This window comes from Macrosteles quadrilineatus, unplaced genomic scaffold (assembly GCF_028750875.1).
Source record: "Macrosteles quadrilineatus isolate MER2022 unplaced genomic scaffold, UCM_ALF_1.0 Scaffold_8__2_contigs__length_117827958, whole genome shotgun sequence".
In the NCBI taxonomy this organism is placed as follows: domain Eukaryota; kingdom Metazoa; phylum Arthropoda; class Insecta; order Hemiptera; family Cicadellidae; genus Macrosteles; species Macrosteles quadrilineatus.
Genome location: NW_026542601.1, coordinates 90,111,919 through 90,137,300, shown reverse-complemented (window position 1 = coordinate 90,137,300; position 25,382 = coordinate 90,111,919). Strand labels below are relative to the sequence as shown.

The following is a 25,382-nucleotide window of genomic DNA, read 5'->3' as shown; positions in this document are numbered from 1 at the left end:
CGGAAATTTTGTTTCCACCTGAAGTCGGTAAAGATCAAAGGGAGTTGCAAACTTTTGTTTGCAACACTAGTTTCGGTCACTATGTGCCGTTGAAATACGAAACAGAAACATTTTCTCGCCATCCCCTATACGCTGCCACCTCCACTCTCACTCACGTGATCACTCGCACCACCATGTGTCTCGACTCAACTCAAGTGTCATTTACCCTGACTGGACTACTACTAGTTACCTCCTGCTTGTTGTGAGTGATCAGTGGTGAGTGACAATGGAAAATTTACTGAGTGAGATGGAGTGGGGAGATGACAAAATTCTAAAGTTAATTAGCTTGTACAGTAAGCAGCCAGTCCTGTGGAACCAAACTATTTCCGATTAAAAAAATAAAAACATGAAAAACTACACATGGAATGACATTTCATTCACGGAAGGACTGATCCCAGGAACCAGAACATAGGCGAGTCATAATCAACGTCGTAAGGGTTTCAAACTTTTTGTTTGAAACTTCGATGTAAACGCGGCTTTACAATTAAAAGCACAACTTAAACAAACTGTCCATTTTTTTGTAATTATTATCATAAAATAATTTTCCTATAAAATAATGTAAAAATGTTTACTTTCAGAAAAATGGTGCTAACTAACTATATTATGATTATGAAATTTATATTATAGACCTAGTCCTTTTAATTGTAAACAAATTTTAGCAGTTTAGCCAATGTTAAAATTGTCAAGCTCAAAAGTTAATATAATTTTTGTGATTTTCCCTATAGAAACCCCACAGGGAAAAAATCAGTGTTTGTTTGCTAATACAGTTTATTTTATTAAGAGTAACCTAGAGGAGGGGGAAAGTGGCCCCTCTGCATGTGGCCATCTATATATTTAATACGCGACATGAATCTTTGTGAACAATAAGGCTTTTTTGTATTAAGATTTAACCCTACATATTATATACCAAAATATTCGTCTAGGTGTGTAGATGTGCAAACTGGCTTTAGATTTTCGAAATATATCTTTTTAAGGGCGTAGGCTGCCCTCAAAGTTTCTTCCATAAGGATAACATTGTGACTGATTTGAATGTTATTCTATTCTGAACAGATGTCAATACGTTAGTCAAAAAATTAAATCCCAGCTGTTTTGTTTGGTTTTGAAGTGTAAACAGTTTTCATGTTTAGAAACCCGGCAAAGAAATGTTACCCATAATAGGAAACGAAGGAATAAAAGTTTTACATTATATTTTTGTTTAAACATGCCAAGGACCCGACGACATAAGAAATATTGCCGGTCGGACACGGCGAGTCAACTATATACTTCGATGGTCAACATACGGCAAGCAATGCAAAACGTAAGGAGCCCAGACGAGGAGCAGGAACAGTTAGTGGCAACGTGTACTTACACTGACAAATACAAGAACTCAGCAGCATTCACTTGGCGACATGGCATTAAAATGTCAGAAATGTGGTGCACTACATTTTAAGAACAAAGAGGGCTAGGCGAAGGATTTTCATCCTGCTGCCATAAAGGAAAAGTGAATCTACCACCATACCGATAAATCTATTATATCCAGAGCCTACTAAATGGAGCAAATCATTTGAGCAGAAAATACAAACAGAATATTTAGATCGTAGAACTCTGTGCTCGCAATGGTCAGCACTCGAGCTAAAATTGAAGAACATAACGGTGGAGGGCCTTTCATGTAAAAGGTGCACGACACAATTTATCACTCAATTGGCTCCTTTCAACCGTAAGAAGGGGAGCATCCCACACATGTCCAAATTTATATCTACGAACGTCGAAACCGCTGTTCAAGTAAAAAATACCCCCGCCGCAGCAAACCTGCCGATTAAGCGAATTTCCATTTGTCTGAATTGATTTTCAGTTAAATATATTTTAATAACATTAGGTTTAATGAGTACCTAGGTTTGCTGCTACAAGGAAACTAATAAAGTGTGTTTTTGAGTAAAATATTGATCACTTAGTACAAAATAAATAAATTTGTCAGGTTTGATCAAAATATATCCATAAACAAGCAAACTACAACATTTGACAATATTCTCCATAAGAATAACATAGGAATTTTAAATTTACAATTTTTTTAATTTTCTCCGTTACTAATCACCGAACAAAAATACTTTTATATACTAAATTATTTGTTTTTTTTAAGCTCTTTAAAAAGATCTAAAGAGAAATTGGGAAATTTTGTGTTTTGAGGGTCAAAAGTGAGAAAAACCAATTTTTACCCCATAAAACCCCCTGTAAAGCCCCGTTCCCATGGTCCGATCATGCTGGTTCGCGAACTCATTCAAGTTTATCCCGCTTTACACATTTAAACCAAATTTCATCAAAATCGGACCAAAATTACTCAAGTTATCGCGTTCACGGACGTATATATATATATATATATGTATAAAAATTTGAACGAATGGTGTTTTGGGCCTCTGGGGACATCAAAATGAAAAAGTAAATCGGTCCCGGGTCTAGGTCTTACCGTGCCACCTACGGTAATAGCTACTTCCCTATAGGGAAATTCGCTAAAATGCTAAACAAAGATCAGGGCTCTTGCAGTACTGAACTCAGGCACATTTTGACTCAACATTTTGTTGATATTATTAATCCATACGCGCAAGTTTTCAGCATGATGAGCTCCGTCCTGCAAAAATACTCCTACTGAACAGCAAAAAAAACTTAGAATGCATATAGCCAACGATCGAGCTCAAGACCAACGTCGATACAACGACGCAACTTCTAACGACGTTGCTATAATATCCTAATTTATTATTCGTGCGAATTCGCACGGGTTCACCTAGTCCTGACTATTACTGTAACAAAGTTAAGTTTAGAGATTCTTTGCAATTAAAGGAAAAAACAAAAATAGTAAATAGGACTCATATTTTTAAAATATTTATTTTAGTTACAAATAAATTGCTTTGCATATCAGTTCAACATTCTTATAACTATTTGGTATATAGTAAACACACCGTCAACAAATCACACAAATACAACTCAATGGAAAATAAATAAATTAACCTAAAACTACTTGAAATAAATTCAGTTACTGTATTTACAAAAATAAATTAATGAGTAATAAATTAAGACTTCAAACATTTAACTTGTAAACTTAAAGCAAAGACTAATAGGTAATTAATTATTTTATTCACACAGTAAAGGCACTGACATATCAAGAATTATTATTTGTTTCAAGGAATGCATTACTTGTATAAAAAATAACCTTGACATACTCAATACACACTCAAAACACAAACATGGGAAAACGTTTGTATCACAGCTATCAATTCAGTAAACCAACTGTTACGTAGCTACCTTATTGGTCATCCTTGTTTCAAACTACATCTACTGACTATTAAACAATAACACTTTATTGAATCATCCTCAAGATATTCATTTAAGTTTTGAACATGAGCTAAACTCAGGTCCCTTTAATAATTTAACATAAATGTGTAACTGAAAATGAAAACACAAAATGAGAAGGCTTAGGTATCACATTGTTAAGTGGTATAACTAGTCCGTATCTCTACACCTTTTCCACATTTATTTGAGAAGTTAGTAATTGTATTTGATTATCATTACTTGTATTTGAGAAAATATCAAATGTAAATTTCATTAGTCAGTTGAATTCCATAAACGACAAATGTATTTGAGAATAGTCAATTGTATTTGAGAAAGTATTATACGGAGTTGAGAAATTAATTGTTAATTTCATTTCAGAATGAGGGCTTTTAAGTTTTAACTGGAGAAGTTGGCTATACATAAATATAATTTACTGCTCTTAAATTAATTTGATGCCTTCTCAAATACAGCTGAATGTTCTCAACTTCATTTATTTGATGTTTTCCAAAATATGTTTACTAATCTAAAAAAAAATTGATATGTTCTGAAATAAACACAACTGTTTCTCAAATAAAATTGGAAAATGTGTAGTTAGTAGTAACATACTTTTAGTTATAGAAATGCCTTTGACTATTAATAGACTCTAGACATTTTTTTGATCCTCAGCTTTTAGTAATGTCCCTCAACTTAATTTTTATTGTGACTCCCTTTCATTTTAACTTCTAAATTATTAACTAACCGAAAACATAAAATATTTTTATCACATTTTAATTCCTTTTGATCGGCTTTTCCTGGATTTAAAAAGCTGGAAAAAATAGGGAATATAATAAGTTTGATTTACTTAATCCTATTTTAATGTTATTTTAAGCCTAGATTGAGTACTCGCTAAGTCAGATAATAATTGAGCTCAGCTGTGATAGTATTTATGCTATACAATATTGGCACGATCACAGAGAATTGTAGCTTGAAATAAAACTATTCCTCCACAGTGTTTCCACTTAAGGAAAACAAAAACCTCTTACCGAGCTGAGGAAATCCTTTTTTATCCTTCTTTTATCTTTATGTACTGAAAAATCCTGTTTTATCCTGCATGAATTTTATAAAAAATGCAGCTTTATCCTGAGTGATCTTTATGACGTATCATGTCAATTAAAAAAACTGTTAATCCTTGCTATCATGCTATGAATAATATGCTGTAATAATATGAATCACTCACAAATAGACTTTTCATCCAATTATAAATTCTGAAGCTTGATTTATGTTGATGAAGTTGAACACTAGTCTTCACAAAATGTTTTTCTCTTATTTTAGAGTCAACTTCATGATTTTTTTTTATTGTTTGGGCATAAGTCCAGAGGATGAGATATTGTTTATAATTAGATCGGATTCGGTTAAACCAGTTTTAAAATAAATAAAATGACAAGAAACAAATAATAGCAAACAAAAACACTATCTCCACATGAACCAGACAGAACTAACATAGTAAGTGTCTTCAGCTGATTCATAAAGATGACCTCCAAGAGAGTACAGTATGTTTAATCTATACCTCTAATATCAATTAAACCTTCAGACTATTCTGATCTTTGAGGCGACATTCAATAAAAAGCGTAAAGACAAAAATTCAACATTCTGGAACTCTTTTAGAATTTTTGCTACATTTAGAAGACGTCTTGAGCATTTGAAGAGCAATTTTTAACACGTTTCTAGAGGTATAGCTCCAATAAAACCTTTGATAGTCTCTTCTAATCATTCTGTGTCAAGTTGTTGAACTGGCGCAGCACGCCGATATCTGTGGGAATGTACAAGTGTTCACCGTCCTTGCGCCACTTCACCATCTGATGGTCCAGAAACTCTGTCAACATTGTCCGAAGTGCCAGGTCACTAGTCACCAACATCTCCTCCCGGCACCGGCCGTACAGCTCACTGAATGCCATACCTACAACACACCACTTTACACTTCATTTCTGTTCAAAGAAATGAACAGAACTCGTTATTTACGAGAGAGAGAGAGAGAGAGAGAGAGAGAGAGAGAGAGCCACTCAAACTTTTATGGGTATGTCATAGATTGAACCTCCTGCACTGAAGTCTGAGCTGCTAACCAACAGGATAACAACACTCCCAAATTGAAATCATCACAATTGTTTGGATCGGTGATGTGTCAAAACTTTAAATAAGATCCGGTTTTGATTTAAAAGTTTAGAAAATGAAGATTTTGGCAGTTTTGGCTTAGAAATTGCTGATATTTTTAGACATTATTATTGTTTATAAATATCAACGTTCATTTATCAATTCATACTTACTGAAATTGAAAAAAAAAAAATACTTCAATACTTTATTTATACATAAACAAAGTATAAATAAACACTACAACACCAAACATAAGTTTATTAATCATCCTATTTTATGGTTGTAAAATGGGTTAACAAATAAAAAAATAATAAACATTCCCCATTCATGGTTAGTTCAGGAAGGGATTTTTCTTAAGCATTGAAAACTTTAGTTTATTTTAAAAAAGTAGGTAAAAACAGCCAAAGCTATGCAAATGTGGACATCTAATGTAATCACGGTAAATTTGTGAACATCTGCGATTAAAAGACAAAATACCATCGTTACTTGTGATTGCGGATAAATTGCTGACAGTTGGTGGAACAAATTTCATCTTAAGACTGGAAATAGATATTCCCCCAAATTTGGGATTGGTCCATTCCTAATGATTATTTCCAAGTTACCAAATGGTATACAAAATATTTTCTTCAGGTGAAGCGGTATGCCAGAAAAAAATGTTGGGAAACACTGGTGTAAACCTTCTATAGGTCTCGCCTTCGCCAACCTAAGTTGATGCAGCCTAATCTGACCATCATTGGAAGGTCCTTTGCGACCCTTATACAATCCTATTAGCCAAGCTGAGATCTCTAGTTCAGTAACCAAATTATGATCTGATATACTGATTCACCACTTTATATTAATAACATCCATTTAACAAACATTTTGGTTTTCGTCCCTTTTGAAACAGACAGTTTTCATGGTTAATACACTAAACTAAACTAAAAACTATTAGACTTCATATTTATTTTGTTTATGGTGTAGAAAACTGTAAAAAAGGTCTGTTTACAAGAATAAGAATAAGAAACGTTGAATTGATGTTATTAATATAAACTGATTAATCTTTATAGGCCCTACTACTTATGTACAATACTACATCACATACTCGTAATTTGATTTATGTTAAGATTGAACAAGGGCGATCATGAAAGCATTGCTAATAGGATTAAAAAACGGTTGTGAAGGTTTGTTTGCTATTGAGCCTATTGAAGGTCCAATTACGCTGAATCTACATAGGTTGTCAAGACCTATTAGTTCTAGTTGTTTTCATCCTTATTTTCACAGTATCTATCTTACAACAGAATGGTATGAACTAGCCCAATTTGTAAATGTCTTAAAAGTTAAAAGTATACAGTAATTTAGTCAATTTTGATATATGCATCAGCAATATTTTATTCATATCAGCAACTTAATGTTGACATAACATTCCATACCATTATATTTAGCGTTGTTCTCGTCCAGATGTTTCTGAAGTATGATGCGGAACACACCACGAGAGTTGTGAGTGAGCGAGCGATATACATTCAGTAGAGAGGAGAGAGCGAGAGAGCCGGAGTTGTGAACCATCAGAGACGTCTCGTAAGAAGTCTCCTCCTGGTAAGGAAGGAACGACGTTGTATCCTCCCACACAAAGTTGAAAGCGCTCAACTTCGCTTGGTCCCATACTGAAACAATAATCATAATAAGAGCAATCCATGGTAAGTAGTGGTAATTGTAATAGGCCTAGAGTAAAAGTTCTTATTGTACAAAAATGTCAAGATGGAATAACCATCAGAAATAATTACAAAAAAAATGAATGTAAGCTTGGGTCGAAAAGACTTACTTTAGGCCCTAGTGACGGATTATATTTTTTTGTCATATTGCACCATTATAAGCAAAATAAGTTCAAAACGATTTAAATTTGAGCATGCAACAAGTAGCTGTTAAGTAATAGATTCAATCATTTTTTCTATTATGATTGTGTTAGTGTACATTATACTATTGATTTGTCAAGCTATTAAGAAGAATGCAAAAATAGGCTACATCCGATCAAAACAATTGATTCATACTTTTGATACATGCAATTGCTTGCAATCAGAGTTAACTACAGATGACTCCCTAAGAACTAAAAAAGCCTTTTACTCCCTTAGGAGAAAAAGAGATACTTTATACCAACAACGCTTGTACTAAAAACGGCTGCTTTGCTGCAGTAGGATGAATATACTTTTATAAAGTATCATGTGTGAAAAAAACATTTGAGCAGCATTATTACCCTAAACAATAAATGCATAGAGCAAACATCTGTACATACCAAGAGAGTGCAATATGAATAGATAGTGGGTATTATTTTACTTAACTATTTTTTATTCAAGTACGAAATTAATTTTTACAAATTATAGTTTCCAATAATCTACTGAAGCCTCACAAGACTTGTTCTGCAGCTGCATGTTAATAATAATCATGTTCATTTTAAAGTTTAAAAATGCATCAGTCAGCATCATTACACTTCACTCTTCATCCAACAAGCTACATGAATTGTAGCCATAAGTATGAATATAAAGTTAAGATAAAGAAAAAATAAACATTATAGCACTGTATTATGATAAAATTCCTTACTACACTTGTACGAATAATATCTTGAGACATAGTCACTACCAAAGTGTGAAGAACAATTTGTCTTTTGTTCGTTTATGTTTAGTTTATAAATTAACTACTCCAAGTAAAATATGCAATTTATGACCAAAAAAAATCAAACTGGTCATCCAACAACAAATACAATGAAGGAATACTTAAGCTAATACTGTTTTGTAAAGCAACAAGCGTCAAATGAAAAAAGGTAGTTATTATGAACTATCAACGCCGTACTCTAATAATTCTATTAGATAGGGATACTATCTACTAGTTATGTAACTCACACAGTGGACAGTTGATGTGGTCGATGCTGGCTATGAGATGCACCCTGGGTAAACTAGCAAGGTGAGCGAGCAGTTGTTGTGTCTTGTCACAACGTAGCGGCTCAGCGTCAATGTTGTGGATGACTAGAAACACTCGCGGGGTCCAGTGACGGCTCTCGATCCACTCAATCACAGCGTGAGGCGACGGCAGCGAGTGTTTCAGCCCCAGCAGATCAGTGGCTATGGTGTCCACAATCTGCACAGAAATTGGCTGTAGTGGATTGAGCTGTCTTGTATTTTACAATAGTAAAATTAAATTTGTATTGTTCCATCCTAATTTAATCACTTGAAGTCACTGTGTTTTCTTAATCTGATGGGTGTCTTTGGGTATTTTGGTGAACGCAGTAGGATTAAATCACTATTCATCAAATGGTCATTTTTGTTTTCACTTGGTCCATGTGTCAGTCCAAATCACATCACCAACTATGAAATTTACCAACCCAAAATGCTTATTGATTTTAGATGTGGCATATTAAAAGATACATTTTTAGCAGTTTGATAACGACAGGTGGTGTCTTTGACCAATAAGACAAAGTAGCAGGAAAAATATTCTGAATTTAGATCAAATTAATAACCTCGGTTGCCATATTAAAGGCAAATTGAACTGAGAACTAAAACAATGGAAATTTACCGTTTTTGAGATTAAAAACGTATGTCAGGTGTCAACCTGTGAAGATCTGAGATTCATCAAGGATGAATTTTAAATTTCCCTAATATTTCGCATTGGGTAGTAGCAGTGTATTATCAGGAATTAACTTTCGTCAATAATAAATAAATTAAGTATTCAAATCTTAGCTCAGGCTTCCTTTATTGAATTTTGTTTCCCTCCACAGTGGTTGTTACACCACTGTTTTCAAAGCAGTAGGCCTATTATTATTGGTTCAAACATTGTGTGTGTGGAACCCTTACTGGCTTGAACACAGTACTCTTTTACCAAAAACTTTCAAATTGATAGGCGAGATTCATAACCATTAAGCTACCCAGCCATAAAAATAGCTAAATAAACAGCTAAATCTTGGTCAACTTTAAACACCCAGGTTTATTTAACTTACAGTTTATTTTAATGTTGAAATCTGATAGTACTTTAGATAATGTAACTTACCTCTTTAATGCTAAGACTTGGAAAGAACCCGTTGACGACTAGAACATGACTGTCAGGCAGCATTTTGCAGTGAAACTTCTGAAGAATCTTGTATTTTGAGCCTAGACCGTAAGCGAGTATGCTAAAACCTTGGCTGAAAGTAAAAAGGCAATAAAGCCAGTTAGTATTTATTAGGTAAAAAAAATACAAATGCCATGAACGTTTATTTTTGGTAAATCGCCAAATCATCTGTTACCTATGGAAACGGGATTCAAAACATCAATCTACGGTGCTTTCTCCATGCCAGAGAGAATACCTTAGACCGCTTGACGGTTGATCACAGGTCAACCAAGGCCCAAGCGTGGTTCTCAACTTGACTCCTGGTTTGCAGCAAGTGACAAGTTGGCAAACAGCTCAAAAAGATTGTCAAGTGGAAATTTGAATTCGTTACTTTTGATGGTCGAGCTAGAGGTAGAGCTCAAGGTTTTCAGGGTAAGTCACAAGTCATTTATTTGGCCACATTTACATCAATGCATTGGCTAAGACAAGATACATTGAATTTAAAAATAAAGTTTGTCTAAAAAAACTATAACTATTATTTTAAACAATATTTACTTTCGATTAATCAATTCGTGAACAATAAAGCACAGCATATGCCCATGACTACCAGTCAGCAATAAAATCACGGACACGGTAGTACGTGTTCCTGTATTCATTTGTATAACTCATTATAAATGGATGAATGTTAAAAAAATTTACCGAACGAGTATTCTTGGTAAAGAGCTCTAGGTCGAAATAGGTTCGCTTTTGATAGGAAGAGCCTGTACAGTGGGAAAAAATTATAAATACATCATGAAATATTAAAATGTTGTGTGTATATATAAATGTGTTTCATACCGAGAAACTCATCCACTTTTCAGGTAAGCCTGCTCTCCCTATCAATATCGAAATAACAGTTTTTTCGGAACAGTTTTCATATCTTAAAACATTTCTCTGCCTCACCTAAGAGCGATCATCCACCTCTCATACATGGCCATGTCGTCCTCCCGGCGCCGCGCGAGGACAGAGCAGTGCGCCGGAGTCATAGAACTGTCCTTGAGCAACCGAAGCATTTCAGATGCATCCAGCCGTGGAGTGCGCAGCTTGCTGAGCACATGGTCTGACGTCTTACTTTTGGTCGACTTAGACTCAAAGTATTCATCAGCCGTGAATATCTACAGCATTAAAACATGAGGGTTCGATTTGTCAATTTCTTCATATCATCAAGCCTAACAGGTCATCTGACTTGGTTATTATGTATAGATTATTAGATTGAATCGAAAACTGATATTGTGCAGCATTAAATTAATTAAAAGACAACAGACTCTTTAAAAGATAGCAGTATTGGTTGTATGTTGGCTAAAAGACTGAATATATCATGAATCTTAGATTCCACTCACATAGTTGATGTCCTTCCCTCGCCTTTTGGCTGTTGGAGTGGCAGACGGCTGAAAGCGTAGAGAGCGTCGACACGATTGGCTCGGACCTTCGCTACCTTTGCCTGAGTCACTGTCAGACTCATCAACAGCTTCCTCCGACTCACTAGACTCACTTCCACTGCCTTCAAAATCACTGTCCTCATCTTCACCTGCATCACTGTCATCACACTCCATCTGTCTTGTGTGCACCTTGATTGCTGTGTACCAGAAAATGGTTAAGTATGCTTTAAAAGGAAACAGTCAAGTAAAGAACACATGAAGGGTGCCAGATTGTAAAAAATTTATTACCAAACATAATGATAAAATTAATTTATAGGAAATAAGTTGTCAACCATACTCCAACCATCCGAAGTCCAACTGACCAAACATCAATCATTCGAATCGCCAATTATCTTGATTACCTCAAGGAGAAAAAATGAACTAAATTCAGCCGGAAAAATTAAGTTATTGCAGCTTGTTACTGTTTACAATAAGCTGTTGCCTAATCTAATATAAGACATTCAGAAGTTAAAGTTGGTAATACTTAATTTTTAATAAAAAAAAAATCAAGTAGCAAAGAAGAAGAGGGTAACAAAGAGTTTTAAAATCTCTCATCTACCACTTTTAAAGATCTTTCATTTAGAAGTTTCATATATCAGTACAGTTAAGTAAAATGTAAAGTTTTGCCCAATTAACGAATAATTAGATGGTAAAACACCTACTTAATACATAACTCACCCTTTATAGTTTTTGCTCGAGTGTTATACGGTGTTTTTGGAATAGAAATGCAGCTCTGAACAACATTCCTACTTGGGGTAGCATTTTGTTTTTTTGGAGTCTGTTTTGAAGGAGTCTGAATAACTTTAGAAGAGTTTCGAGGCCGGCCTCGTTTTGGAGTTGCGACTTTAATTGGAGTTTTCTTTGCTGTGGGAGTTCCAGAACTGTCCTTGCTGACTGATTCCTTCGCCTTTTGTAACATTGCTTTCCTCTTTCTTGGCGTTCGGAAAGAGCACATTTCACCTCCTTCGATATCATCTTCATAACAAATATCTAAATGACAAGAAACAAAAACAAATTAGCTATAGAATTGTATAAAAGTTTTATTTTATAAAGTAAACATGTATTTAACAAAACAACAAGCTTTAAATCTAGTTGGTAAAAGATTTCTGATTGATTTACTAAGACAACAAAACAAGAGTGAGGCTATAGTTCGGCCGCTTAGAAAGCGACCTGCGCGCTAATGCTAAACCATTGCTAGAGGAGGTCGCTTTCTAAGCGGCCGAACTATAGTATGTAAATACCCAGCCGCAATAAACATATGGAATAAGCAAATTGCTATTTGTCAATAAGTAAAATCTTCCCATTTACAAGTCATATTTATTCTCCATTTAAATATCATTAGATTTAAAGAGTACCTATTTAGATTTGTTAGCCTACTACTATTTATTTTCCAGATCCCTTACATAGTTCTAGGCCCTTTAGATATAAAAAAGTCCTATGGTCACTTTTATTTTTTTGGGACATGATTTACTGAGAAAAGTAATCATTAACAATTAATTTTATAATTAATTAGTCTTAATTAAATGGGGGAATTAATTTAAATAAAAATGAGAACAGTGTACAAGTTGCATGAAGGACTATGATTTAAATTACTACAACGAACAAGTTCGTTCTATTCATAGTACTGTAAATCTAAATCCAAAGGAACTCGAGAAACCTGCCGACTCGACTCACAAAACTGCATTGGTATTAGCTGATGGCAAGTCCAGCTCACGAAACACTCCAGCTATTGGCCGAAAGTGAGTCAATTGACAATTAGAGATAGGTATTACTCAATTTGAAACTCATTTGAAACCAGAAATTCAGAAGCAGCCGTGATCAGTCAGAATCGAGTCTGACTTCACTTGTAACTCGTCGTCACATCACTTATAAATAACTCAACTAAAACAATGCAATTTTAAAAATCCAATAGGTCTACATAAGAAGATTTTGATCCAAACAACTGATAGTGGGAGATATGAAAAACAATAAAAAAACTAACCTCTTGGTTTTTCACATTTCTCGTCTGTACCAATCACAAAATCTTCGGAATTTGATTCTTCTTCAATTGTGTTTATATTTATAGCAGTAAGTCTTCTCTTTATGGGTTTTCTATTTGATTTCGGGGTGTTAAGGCCAGATTCCAGAGGCTGTGCAGCCCCTAAAATACAAATTGAAACTTGTATAACATACACATCCTTAGGTCAAAATTAATTTATGCCTATAATACTTAACCTTAGTTAAAAAAAAATTGAACAGTAATTAATAGCACCTAACAGTCGCGGGCTAACCTATTACATTCCCGTATCTCCTAGTAAACATTGTGTAATTTGTATATTTGGACACCGTTTGCTGAGTACTAGTGCCTAAAATGCTTTCCTAACAATCAGACCGTTGACGGTTAAACCTAGGAAAAGTCAATAAAATAATGATTCAAAACTGGATCCTGCTATGCTCGATCACTGAATCAAGTTAACACTTTAAGCCTTAAGCCTAGTTTTTATTTACAGTATAAATTATTTCTCTGTTCATTAATTTTTTATGTTTTATCCTTTTATGTTTTTTTATCATATAGGCCCTAGGCCTACATTTGTTCAACTTGATTATGTAAAAAAACTTAAAAGCAAAAAAGAAATTCTGTTTCCTCCTCCTCTATAGGCTACTAATGTAAAAAGAAACAAAACTGGTGTTGTGTGCAATCCCAATAAAAGTTAATGCGGTAAACTTTCACCAAAGCCGGTCATTGTTTATTTAAAGTGTTCAAACCACACCAGCTCTGAGGCCACACATTATCAAGCCAAATATGAATTGCACGTGTACAGGATTTGAACCAGCGCAAATAGAAAGATGTTAACGCTACCCTCCTCAGTGCGACTGAGCTACCATGCCACAGTCGACCGAACATGACAAATTAAAATTCCTAATTCACTCACAAACACTTAAAAAGTACAAGATAGGAGTGTCGTCATGTTAATAAGTAAACTAATTAATATATACACACAACTAAAAATAATTATTACAGCTGACATCAAGTAAAAGTTACCATTAACTTAAAAAAACAACATATAAGATAGGCTAATAATAATGCTAAAGTTAATAATGTCATCTGGTATGTATTCAACAGAATTTGGTTTGTAAAATAATTCTTGTCCGTTAAAAAAACATCAGAATAAAAATCTTCTAATTTTATTATTGATCATCATTTTGACAAGTGTCGCTAGGCCTACAAGCACACTAAGTAAGCACTCGTATGTGAGCTTCAACAACTAAAACACTGAGCTATACCTGCGCTTAGGTTTGTACAGTAATAATAATTGATGAACCTGGCTAAAGAAACAGGTTATCTCAGTAACAAGGATCATAACACTCCATTCTGAACTACAATTCACTTTTATTGTTTTATAATACTACACCTATTTGCGTAACCATCTTAAATTTTTAATGGAGTGATTTTCCCGCACCTGATGTACGCAGTGCTGGTTTAAGAATTGAAACTATTTGAAACTAACCTAACATAACTAACCAAACTTGCTGTAGGGTACGTTACCGTTTCAAAATTCTGTTTGATAACAGAAAAGGCATATGGGGAATAGGCTATCAAAACGGAATTTTGAAATGTTACAGCAAGTTTGGTTGGTTAGGTTAGTTTAGAACAGTTTCATTTCAATATAATATTTTTTTTATTGTTTGTTGATACTGAACAATATTTATTTATCGTAGCTGTCAGCTGATAAGTTTCAATTTTTTAATATCAATATCGAATAAAAAAATAAAATATCGATATAGCCTACCTAAAAGACATCATTGATAATAATGAATGTTCCCTTTAACAGGAAAGAACCTAATTCTCATCTTAAATTGCCAGCTCACTCAACAACATTTTTCAAGAGACACTTCCGTTACAATGGCATTAAACATTTTGATCTCCACCCTCCCGCCCTTCAGCTGGGGTCGGACTTGAACAGCTTTAAAAAGGAAATCAAAAAAATACTCTAGGCCAAGGGTTACTACAGTGTTCAAGATTGTGTCGCTGATGGATTTAGTTGGTTAGTTTTTTTAAAGGAGTATAATTGACATAGTTTTATTGAAGCACCATTGTTGTAAATTTTTAATTTTAGGCTAGTTCTAAGATATTAATTGACATGACCAATGCAAATTTTGTATTTGTTATTTTGGTTCAATAAATGAGTTATTGAGTTAATAAGTTAATAATAATACTAATACTGGCCTAAAGCAATGTTTACACGAGCACAGCAGTAGAGCAGGCAGGTTACTTGCCTGTATTTTACCTGAGGCAAGTAACCAAACTGGCTTTGAATCTGCTAATTAATTGTGTAATAATGTGATAAAAATTAATCTTAAATCTTCGATGTCTTCACCACAATCCGTAACTGTGGCCTTACCTGATCTGATGTCTTCTATGTGGATAATCTGCTTAACATTATCATCGCTTATAAATTTTACATTAAGTTGGCAGGAGTCTTTTTCAGGCGAATTTCTTGACTTCAAGCTTAAACTTATCCTTGATGATCTCCTCGTCGACATCGTTACTAAATTTTCTTCCTGAAATATTTGTTTTTCTACGTAATATAGGCCTAGGTCAACTAATTCAATGCATATAAAAAAATATTTATGAGGGTTTAAGCTCACATTTTAACTACATCATATAAACTCTGACTAGGCCAAGCTTTTGATTTATGATCTTAAATTCAGCATTCTATAGTTCACCAGAGAAGGTGAGAAGGTTAGACCCTAAAAGTTTTGTGACTTTTTAAACATACTGTGTCACAAGTTGTGCAATTTAATAAGCATTTAAAACCATAGGTGTTTGAAGATGACACCATCGGCAAGTGAGGTTGTATAAAGTTACTTTCATAATAGGGTTATGTAGGCTACGCCCAATGACTGCTACCTTTGTGGTGATTTAAAACCATTAATGATAGTAAATAGCATTATGAGATATTTACACTAAGACTTCATGAACTTAAACCTTAAGCTAACATACAGCCTAGCATAGACTAAACAACACAAGGCAGTAGGCTAAGCCTATAACTTAACGTACCGGTACCGGTATGCAAAAATATAAGGAAACAAAATAACTGCCTTGTACAGTAAGTAAATAACTTAAGATTTTACTGGGTTTACAGTTTCTTAACTGGGCTACACTAATATCGATTGAAAATATTGATTCGATTAGTAAACCTTCATTCGACTTTTTTCACTATCAGCAAGTTTGGTTGGTTAGATTAGGTTATAACTGTTTCATTTTATAATTGACATAGGCCTAGGCTAGTTTAAAAAATCGAAGGTCTACTAATCAAATCGATATTTTCAATAGATATTAGCGTAGCCCAGTTAAAAAAGTGTACCCCAGCATTCTTTGAACTATTTGCAGGAGTGGTTTGCAAGAAACCGGCTAAAACTCAATGATGAGAAAACCCAAGCCATCACCTGCACTCTGAAGAAAGGTAATGACGATGAGGCACTGAGGCAGTCAAACTTCTTGGCTTTTGGATTGACTCAAAGATCAATTGGAGTCAGCATATTGAGAAGGTATGCGTTAGATTGAGCAGAATTCTATTCCTTGTACGAAAACTAAAGTACCAGATCACTCGTCCCTATCTGCTAATGGTCTACCACTCTCTCTTCCATAGCCACATAAACTATGGACTGGCTGTGTGGGGACATAGCCCCGCTACCCAAAGTCTGCTGCTACTTCAAAAGAAGGCCGTACGTATAATAACATCGTCAAGTTCAACTGACCATTGTCGGCCTATTTTCAAGGAGCTTGGCATCCTGACCATTCACAGCCAATACGTGCTTAACATCCTAGCCCTCCTGAAAGAAAATGAACCATCCTTCATAACTAGAAGCGTACAGCATGATTATGGGACGCGCAGAGCATGTGATCTTGACCTGCCCCGCTGCCGACTCAGTCACACTCTTAACTCCTACCCATCACTTGCTATTCGGCTTTTCAATACACTGCCGATAGGAGTTCGTGCTCTTGACAAAAAGAGATTCAAGTTGACGCTACGCCAGAGTTTGCTTAGTAGACCGCTTTACTCCTGGCAAGAAATCTTTGACGAGCCTCTGGTTTTTGTAAATAATACCGCCATACCCGCCATTGTTGCTTAGTTGTATATATATGTTTTGTGTTTAAATGTTTTTAATGTAAATAAGACGCAATCTACCCAACTTTGTTGGTCAAAGATGAAGTAACCAAGTATCAAGTAACCAAGTATCAAGTAAGTAAGTATTTTCCATCTCCATCCATCCGGTTTTGAGAAACTTAACCTTGTTAACTAACTACACATGCACGTCATACATTCCTAATATTGCCTACCTAGCCTACATCAATATAAATAAAGCTGAGCAAACATTAAAATTATTATTTGAAAACAAATTATAAATTACCGGAAACAATTATTGTTGTTACAACTGTATTTAAATTAAATTACGAACAAAATTCAATCAGTTGAAAAGATAAAGTTATATAGTACTAGTAGGCGAAAAAGTGTTTAGTATAGTATTTTGTGTGTGACATATGTGTTGTGTTTGTTTGTTTTGTTTACTCAGCAAAGTACCAAAAACATTTTCCCGCGTAAATCCTCTGTATGGAGCAAAGAGTATAAAAAAGCAAGAAATTAAGAAGGTGGCTATGGGACACGGCCACCTTTAACTCCACTCCGCTTTAAATGTACAGACAGATTATTTTCTATTCATTATTGTCTTAGTTTTCAGTTCTGTATGTTTTATTTTCAATATTTTAATAAATTTATGTTCATAAATTTAAATCAATAAAATGCTAATTAATTAGCTGTCTCCCATGTTATCTTATGGGCCGTCTGACATTAAACAACCCTTTACTAGATATGGGACTAAGGCTAACATATCTTGTAGTGTCAGCGTTCGACGCTAGAACTGCTAAGTTGAAAAAATAATTATTTTTTTTAGTTATAAAATTAACTTTTTAATTATAAAACATTGTTTTACAATTATAAAATAAATTTTTAATTTTTAAAATTAAACTGTCATAACATAACCTAACCAACCAGACTTGCTGATAATATAAAAACTATAAGATAAAAATCTAATTAATGATTACTTATAATTTTTAATTAATTATAAAATTAATTTTAAAATTTTGTATTATAAAATTAAACTGTCATAACCTAACCTAACCAACCAAACTTGCTGATATGAAAAATTTGTTGACAAAAAGTTAGTGCTGCCAGCGATATTTGAACCCGGGACCTCCTGAATACCAATTCGATACGCTACCATCTATGCCACGAACGCCGCTAAAATCACATCGTTTCGTTACGGTAATCGTGTCGCCTCAAGAGAAGACATTAGCCACTAGAGATATGACGTCACTAAAACTTTAGCCTTAGTCCCTCCCGTGTGCCCATTCCCTACTCGCGACGTTGCCAATTCTACGAGGCCACGGCCTGGAGCACGGCCACCTTTAACTCCAGGCCGCGGCCTTCAAAGTGGCAATGTCGCAACTGGTGTTGTAACAGCTGTTTTATTTGGAAGCAGCTACAGTAATGGTATTTGTGTATTTACGAAAGATTGGTTACTGGACTATGACAATATTGACTCCACTTAATATGTACAGATATGGATTTTTAATTCATATTGTTTCAGTTTTCAATTTTGTATGTTTTATTTTCAAAATTTTAATAAATGTAGGCTACGTTCATTAATTTAAATTTAAACCAATAAAGTGCGAATAAATGAGCTGGTGTCACCTGTCTGCCATGTTATCTTATGGGACGTCTGTCACTAAACACTACTTGCAGTTTTAGTCGTGGACCCCGTATTTAAGGAGATATAATAATACAGTGTATTGCATTTTATTGATTTCTAAAACTTTTAACTGCCATAGGTAAATTTGTTCAGAACAATAAGTTTAGTTTAATTATGTAATTTTAAAATTTTCGTATTAATGCAATAGTATTATATTTTTCACTGAATATTTTTTTGTATCTGTTCAATTAATATTGAAAGCACACATACGGTAAGTGTAAACAACCTGTAACATATTTTGAGTGTTACATTTCATTATAGGTGAAAAAATTAATGGAAAACTTGTTTTCTAGCACTATATTATTAGACTCGGGTTAATTTACAGAGTGCGCGGATTGTGCACGTATTTTAAGGTATTGTGCGCGGATTAGAGAGGAAAAAGCGGGATTTTCGGTACGATGTCATAGCTTATAATGTCATAGCTTATAATTGCGAATTTGTTGCATAGCTTATAATCTTGAAAATGTGGCATAGCTTATAATGGAAAATTTAAATTGTTCCATAGCTTATAATCGTAGAAATGAGGCATAGCTTATAACGGTTTTCTTAAAATGTGGCATTACTTATAATGGCATAGCTCAAATGTGCTGCAGCTTATAAAATCTCGTTTGTTCTATAGCTTATAATTTTAAAAATGTGGCATAGCTTATAACGCGCGGAAATTACGTCATAGCGGATGGGACAGCTGATCGATCCTGAGTAGACAAACAAAATGTCGTGCAAAGGTCCTCAAATTATCGTATCGACTAGCAGCCGCTACTCGGCAATAAGAAGTCGCGTTAAGTGCAGCCAACGTAGCAAAACCAAAAGTATTTCAAGTTTTTTTTACTCCTGGACGACATATGTAATAGATGTATATATTAAATGGTGTTTGTTGAATAATAGAATAATTTGTTGTATCTGCTGTTTTACTTTAATTATGTAAGCTGAAATATATTATCATAAGTTTGATATTGCTCGTGTTGCTTATTTATACTATGCATGATAACTATTGTATAGGTAATATTTATTTTGTAATATTGTGTAATACCGGTGTAAAAATACTTTTTCATAGATAAACCCGTAGACTATGCAACATAAGTAGACTTCTCTTCCCATTGTTGATTTTGAAGCTTGTTTTTCGTGTCTATTTCAAGTACGTCGACACTGATCGCTAGTGTAAACGAAATCTTGTTTCTATTATATTAGGGTAATTTTATGATTTGTGCTTTACTGTTTGGTTATATAACTAGGAGACCAGTTATTTTTATGATTAGATAGTTTTATTTGGTTAAATTAGGTTTTAAATAACTGAAACAACAATATTAAGAAACATATTGTAAAAAAACACAACCTCTACAGTTGGCATAGAATAGCAATAAAATTGGCTTCAGCTTTTCAACAAGAATGACAAATCTTCTAAGGGACTTAATGTTTGATCTATGATCAAAACATGTTTAGTAGATTTGTCATACTTATGGAGCAGCTTAAGCCCAAATTTTAGTTTTATTTCTGTACGGTGCAATGTAGATTATAGAGTTCATGTTTTGTTTACAATTTGTTTCTTATTATTTCACTGTTTACGCCTTCATTTAGCCAAATAAAACGATCTTGTCATGTAGCGGTCAGTGTCACAGGACAAGAACTACAAAACAGTGCAACCCCCATTTCTGTAAACATTATGTTTCAAAAGTTAATGCAACTTTTCTGTTAAAAAGTAACCCAAGCATGATTTTTTATTGCAAGAAAAATTAAAATATTCTTCCCAAAGATCGGAAACATACGTTAGACAATAGTTTTGTCCATTGATGTAATTTCTGTAATATCAAAAATGATATATCCAAGTAATTATAAACAGTACTAAAATTCTAAAATCCATACTGAACTCGACTACGTCATTAGCAAAACTTGACACAAGAAGGCACTTAGTTACCAAAATAGTCATAATGTAGTAATGTAATAAGTTCATTTAAGATTTTATTTGTATTGATTAAATGATTCAGTACTAAGTAAAAGTGTAAAGAAAAAACGGATTTCTAACAAGATATTTAATATATAAATATTCAAATATATTTTTACTCGTAAATACTCTCAAATGCCTCTCGACAGTCTCGAATGACTGGTTCTTTACAAATTGGTTGCCCCTGGGTTGGAAGAACTAAGTGAACAAAAATATTACAACAGAGTGTTGGCAGTGGAAGCTTGATGTTAAATAAAAATTTAGTGGGCCCTGTGGAATAAAATTACCCCCAGAAGTCCTTAGGGGACGTTCTTGGTAGTGTTTAGTTCTTCCAAGGCTGAAAACAATCTTAAGACTACATTGACTCTACCTTGCACACTACCACACTAAACAAACTTAGTGTTGCACCCAAGGTGTATCTTTTGTAGTGGATTCTTATTGGTTATAATTACGACTCTTTGAAAGAACTATATTTATGCTAGGATTGAAATACCAAAGGTTAATGGTAATCAGTAAATAAATCACAATTCTATATTTTTAAAAACAACTTCAGTGGAGAATATAATTATAATATAACGATGACACAAGGTGATGTGTTACGAAATGTATGGCTTTTTACCCTAATATATTTGCCATTATTGTTATCACTACTATATGAGTGAAAATTTAAAAACGTACGTTTTCAGGAAAAGCACTTTGCAAATTTTTTCCCCCTTTTTTCAAAACTTTTATTATTATTTTTATTTCATTAACATTTTAAGTTTCATAAAATGTCCATGGTAACGCAATATCTTTGGTAGTTTTTTTTAAAAGAGCATCTTTAGTGGAAAAACACAAAATCCTGTCACGACCATAACATGAATAAATATTAAAAATAGTTAATATTATTTTTAGAACTATGTTTTGCTATAAACTAATTTAATTTTATGACCATTATACAATAAAAAGGTCACTGAGCTTTTGGTATATTTGGTCTTTCTAGAAAAAAATGAAAACTCAAAAAATTGAAAAAAAACATTAACATCTTTTTAAGTTTGTATAAATCCGAAAAAACTTACCTGAGACCCGAAAAATCTTTATGTTTGTATAGAGGTGTGCTTCTTTTTTGTATAAAACATAAAAATATGACGATATTTTAATTTTTTAAATTAATTTATGATAGAAATCATAAACGTGATGGTCAGGGACAAGCGGTACGGTCGTGAATTTTCTGAAATAATCTAAATCTTTCTAAACAATCCTTCAATAATTATACTGTTAGTTATAATAAAAATATGTGTTTCAATTGAACTAAACTGTTCAATTTACAATTATATTACAGTTATTGTCACGACCAAACACACTATAATCCATAAGGCTAGATTGGTCGTGAAAAAACCCGCGATGGTCGTGAAACTTTGGTCGTGGAATTACGTATTATTTGGCTCTGTTCTGGCGGTTGCCCTGCACCTCATGTTCGAGGATACAAAGTAGACTTCTAGATTAATCTAGCAATTGAAATATCTCATAAACAAAAATTAACACCATGTCTACTTCATCGAATGACTATGTACGGTCATGGACACACTAAAATTACAAAAAACACAATCTTTCCTTTATTAATCTTGTAATTCCTCCTTTCAACTCGAAACGACCGGCACTACAATCCTGACGTACACCCCGAACTAGTCTCTAAAACCAACTGACTCCATCGACGCCAGGCTTGCCACTGTCGTGCTTCAAAGTAGAAAATTTTTCCCAAATGGTCGTGACGCCAAATCGAGGGACAGACTTATTTTGTCATGGTAGTCAGTTTGCAATGACAATAAAATTATAATGTGCTCCTTTTTTGTAAGTTGAATAACCATTGATGACATAAAAATATGGCTTTATATATTTCGGCATGAATAATTAGCCTAATAACAGCGTGAAAGTTGGAAAATGTACCCTAGGGACACGGCATGGTCGTGAATTTCGAGACTTTAACCCTTTGAGTGCCAACGTCCGGGGAACCGGACGTTTTTAAAACGAGCCAAAAGTGCCAACGTCCGGCCGACCGGACGTTTTTAGAACGAGCCAAAAGTGCCAACGTCCGGCTGACCGGACGTTTCGTAATGATCGAACAGCTGTCTTAACAACCGAATAAATACTCGGATTCTTTTAACCCATATATTAACATTGAGTCGAAAGTTGCTAGATGCAATACATCGATTTTCGTTGGTCGAAATATCGAAAATTCGATTTTTACGAAATTTTAACCTAAAAATCGCCAGATTGCGCTCGGCATTTTTAGCGCGACCTTCGGGAAAAATCATCGGCATTTTTTGAGCGTTACTTTTATTTCTCGCCTGGCACTCTAAGGGTTAAAAATACGAAAAAATACCTAGAGCCTATTTAAAACCAAATAAATGTGTGTAACATATTGCCCCCGTCCCAAAAATATTAAAACACATAATAATAAACTACAAATCCAGTATCTACGAAGTAAAAGGCCAGGGACATGAAAACGTACGTTTTTAAATTTTCACTCATATATCGAACCTCTCGGTAGAGGAATGAAGTGATTGGCGCGGTTACAATATAGCCGCGACAGTGACATTAAGGTTTGAAATTTTAATGTTTGAGACGTTCCAACACTCACAAAATCCAAAGACAAATGCTAGTTTTTTTTGTCTAGTGAAATCACATTGAAAAATTCCCTGACTTTTCCCTGGCGATTCCATGATTCCCACAATGTGTCCCTAGGGTTGGCAGCGCCCGGAGCAAACGTGGTTGTGGCGCTCCCTCCCCACCAGTAATAATAGTCGCATTCACATATTTTAATCAATTTTATGTATAGATAATGAGAAAAAAGTTATAAATGAACATAATATTTGTATTAGCAAGCCTATTCTTTAAATATAATAATCTTAAAAATTTGGTTGTCCGGATGCAGATTAACTCCTAGGGAGGAATTTGGAAATCCATTATGTCTTACTGGGATAATTATGAAGTACTTTTATTTAAGGACTGGTCTTGGTTGTGTTACTTACTTTTTTTTTAAGTAGAAAATCAATATGATTAGGCTCAATAATGGAGTGTATTTTAATGTTTCATCAAGAATAATAGGCGAACAACATTAAACATTTTGTTTTATAAAATATTTTTTAGATAAGGGTAAGGACCTTAATAAAACACAACAATGAATCATATTAGGTAGTCTATAAATTGGAGAAAGTTTTACTGTTTAAAAAATACTTCTTACAACACAATTGAAATAAATAAAGATTATAAGGCGAAGTTAATAGCTGAGCAACCCTTCTGCATTCTTCTGTCATGATATCCTGAAACAAATAAACAATAACTCAAAATTGTTATCAAAACTAAATAGAGAAAGGGGTGTCTTGTTAGCTTGGTGGTTAATTTGTCCTGGACTTTGCTGCAAGAGAAATTGAGATTGACTTAAAGGATCCTTGCACAAGGTGAGAGGATTCAACATAATTTTTCCATGGATATTGCACACACTTGCCCAGCACAGCACAAACCTGCTAACAGCATGCTACTATTAAAATTAAAGTAAAGTAAAGTACTGTAGAACCAAATCAGATTACGCTCTTGTGTCCACCTGAGCACTATAGAACACCATAGAGCACTAAACGGTTTTCATAGTCTTTTATCAATTAAGTATTAAATGTATCCATTCAAATACATACAAATTATAACCCAGTGAATGATTGAAATACATGTCATGATGAAACCATACAGCGGTAGCCCAAGTACGGCTTCATAAAACCATGTGCTAGTTGGTCTGACCATACTGGGCAGGAGTAGAGTGGCCAGCTGTGCTGCGGTTAGCGTATATTCCGGCGCCGACCGCCAGGGGTAATGTGTAGTTACGGCGCACGCTGCTGCAGCATCAAGTGCTAGCGACCGTTTCCATAACAACTTGGTAGTTGGGAGTTAGTGTTGACAACTTTGGAGGAATCCCCCGGAATTGGAGTTTACTGACTTATTTAATATTAAGCAGTAAATTAATTTAAATGCCATCTTTTATTGTATTTTTTTTAAACATATATTTGTTATACTTTTGTAGTTTCATTACAATGATTCAAAGTTTTTCTTTATTAATCCATAATTTTAGGAAGTGCTTTATTGGAAGGTTTTGTTTTATATTTGCAAGGTCAAAATAAAATTTAACCAGGATGTCTAGTAGTCAGGGAAAACGGGAAAGTCAGGTATTAGTATTGAATTTCAAAATGGTCTTGAAAAGTTGGGATTTAGTCTTTATTTTGATATCAAAGTCGGTAAATTTCATGATTTTACCTCAATCGCGCTAGACAACGATCAAGTTTCCGTGACGGCACAAGACGATGGATGATGTGTCCATACGACCGCGGGAGATGTGCTTAAACCGCGACTGTGCTAGACGACGTTTTCGTGACCACGGACCACGGGAAAAATGATCACGTCTTTTCTGCGATCGCGCAAGACGATTGTATATACGGCCGCTGAAGATGTTCACAATTTTGCCGCAATTGTGGATGAAAATGACGTTTCGTGACCACGGCATTCAATGATGATGTCTACACAGCCGCGGAAGATGTTCATGATTTTGACGCGATTGCAGAAGATGACAATAGCGAATAGTAATCATTTCGTTTGCAAGAGTGGTAGTGCTGGTAACAGCTGGCAAGTAGTCGACGACGACACTGAATCGA

At 34.2% G+C, this 25,382-nt stretch overlaps 1 protein-coding gene across 3 annotated transcripts in view; it reads right to left on the bottom strand.

The window, feature by feature from the left end:
- Positions 1–2,879: 2,879 nt before the first annotated feature.
- The window catches only part of LOC128999862 (origin recognition complex subunit 2), a 28,141-nt gene continuing 5,638 nt past the window's right edge, over positions 2,880–25,382 (bottom strand). The window contains exons 1-10 of one of the 3 annotated variants that reach the window (XM_054426586.1): positions 17,370–17,454; positions 15,356–15,515; positions 12,955–13,113; positions 11,652–11,963; positions 10,896–11,131; positions 10,459–10,670; positions 9,478–9,610; positions 8,337–8,571; positions 6,876–7,106; positions 2,880–5,275 (exon numbers count right to left, since the gene is read on the bottom strand). In XM_054426586.1, coding sequence (XP_054282561.1) covers positions 5,082–5,275; positions 6,876–7,106; positions 8,337–8,571; positions 9,478–9,610; positions 10,459–10,670; positions 10,896–11,131; positions 11,652–11,963; positions 12,955–13,113; positions 15,356–15,497 — 1,854 coding nt within the window. In that variant the 5' untranslated portion in view covers positions 15,498–15,515; positions 17,370–17,454 and the 3' untranslated portion in view covers positions 2,880–5,081. The other 2 variants (XM_054426588.1, XM_054426587.1) reach the window with 2 other exon arrangements.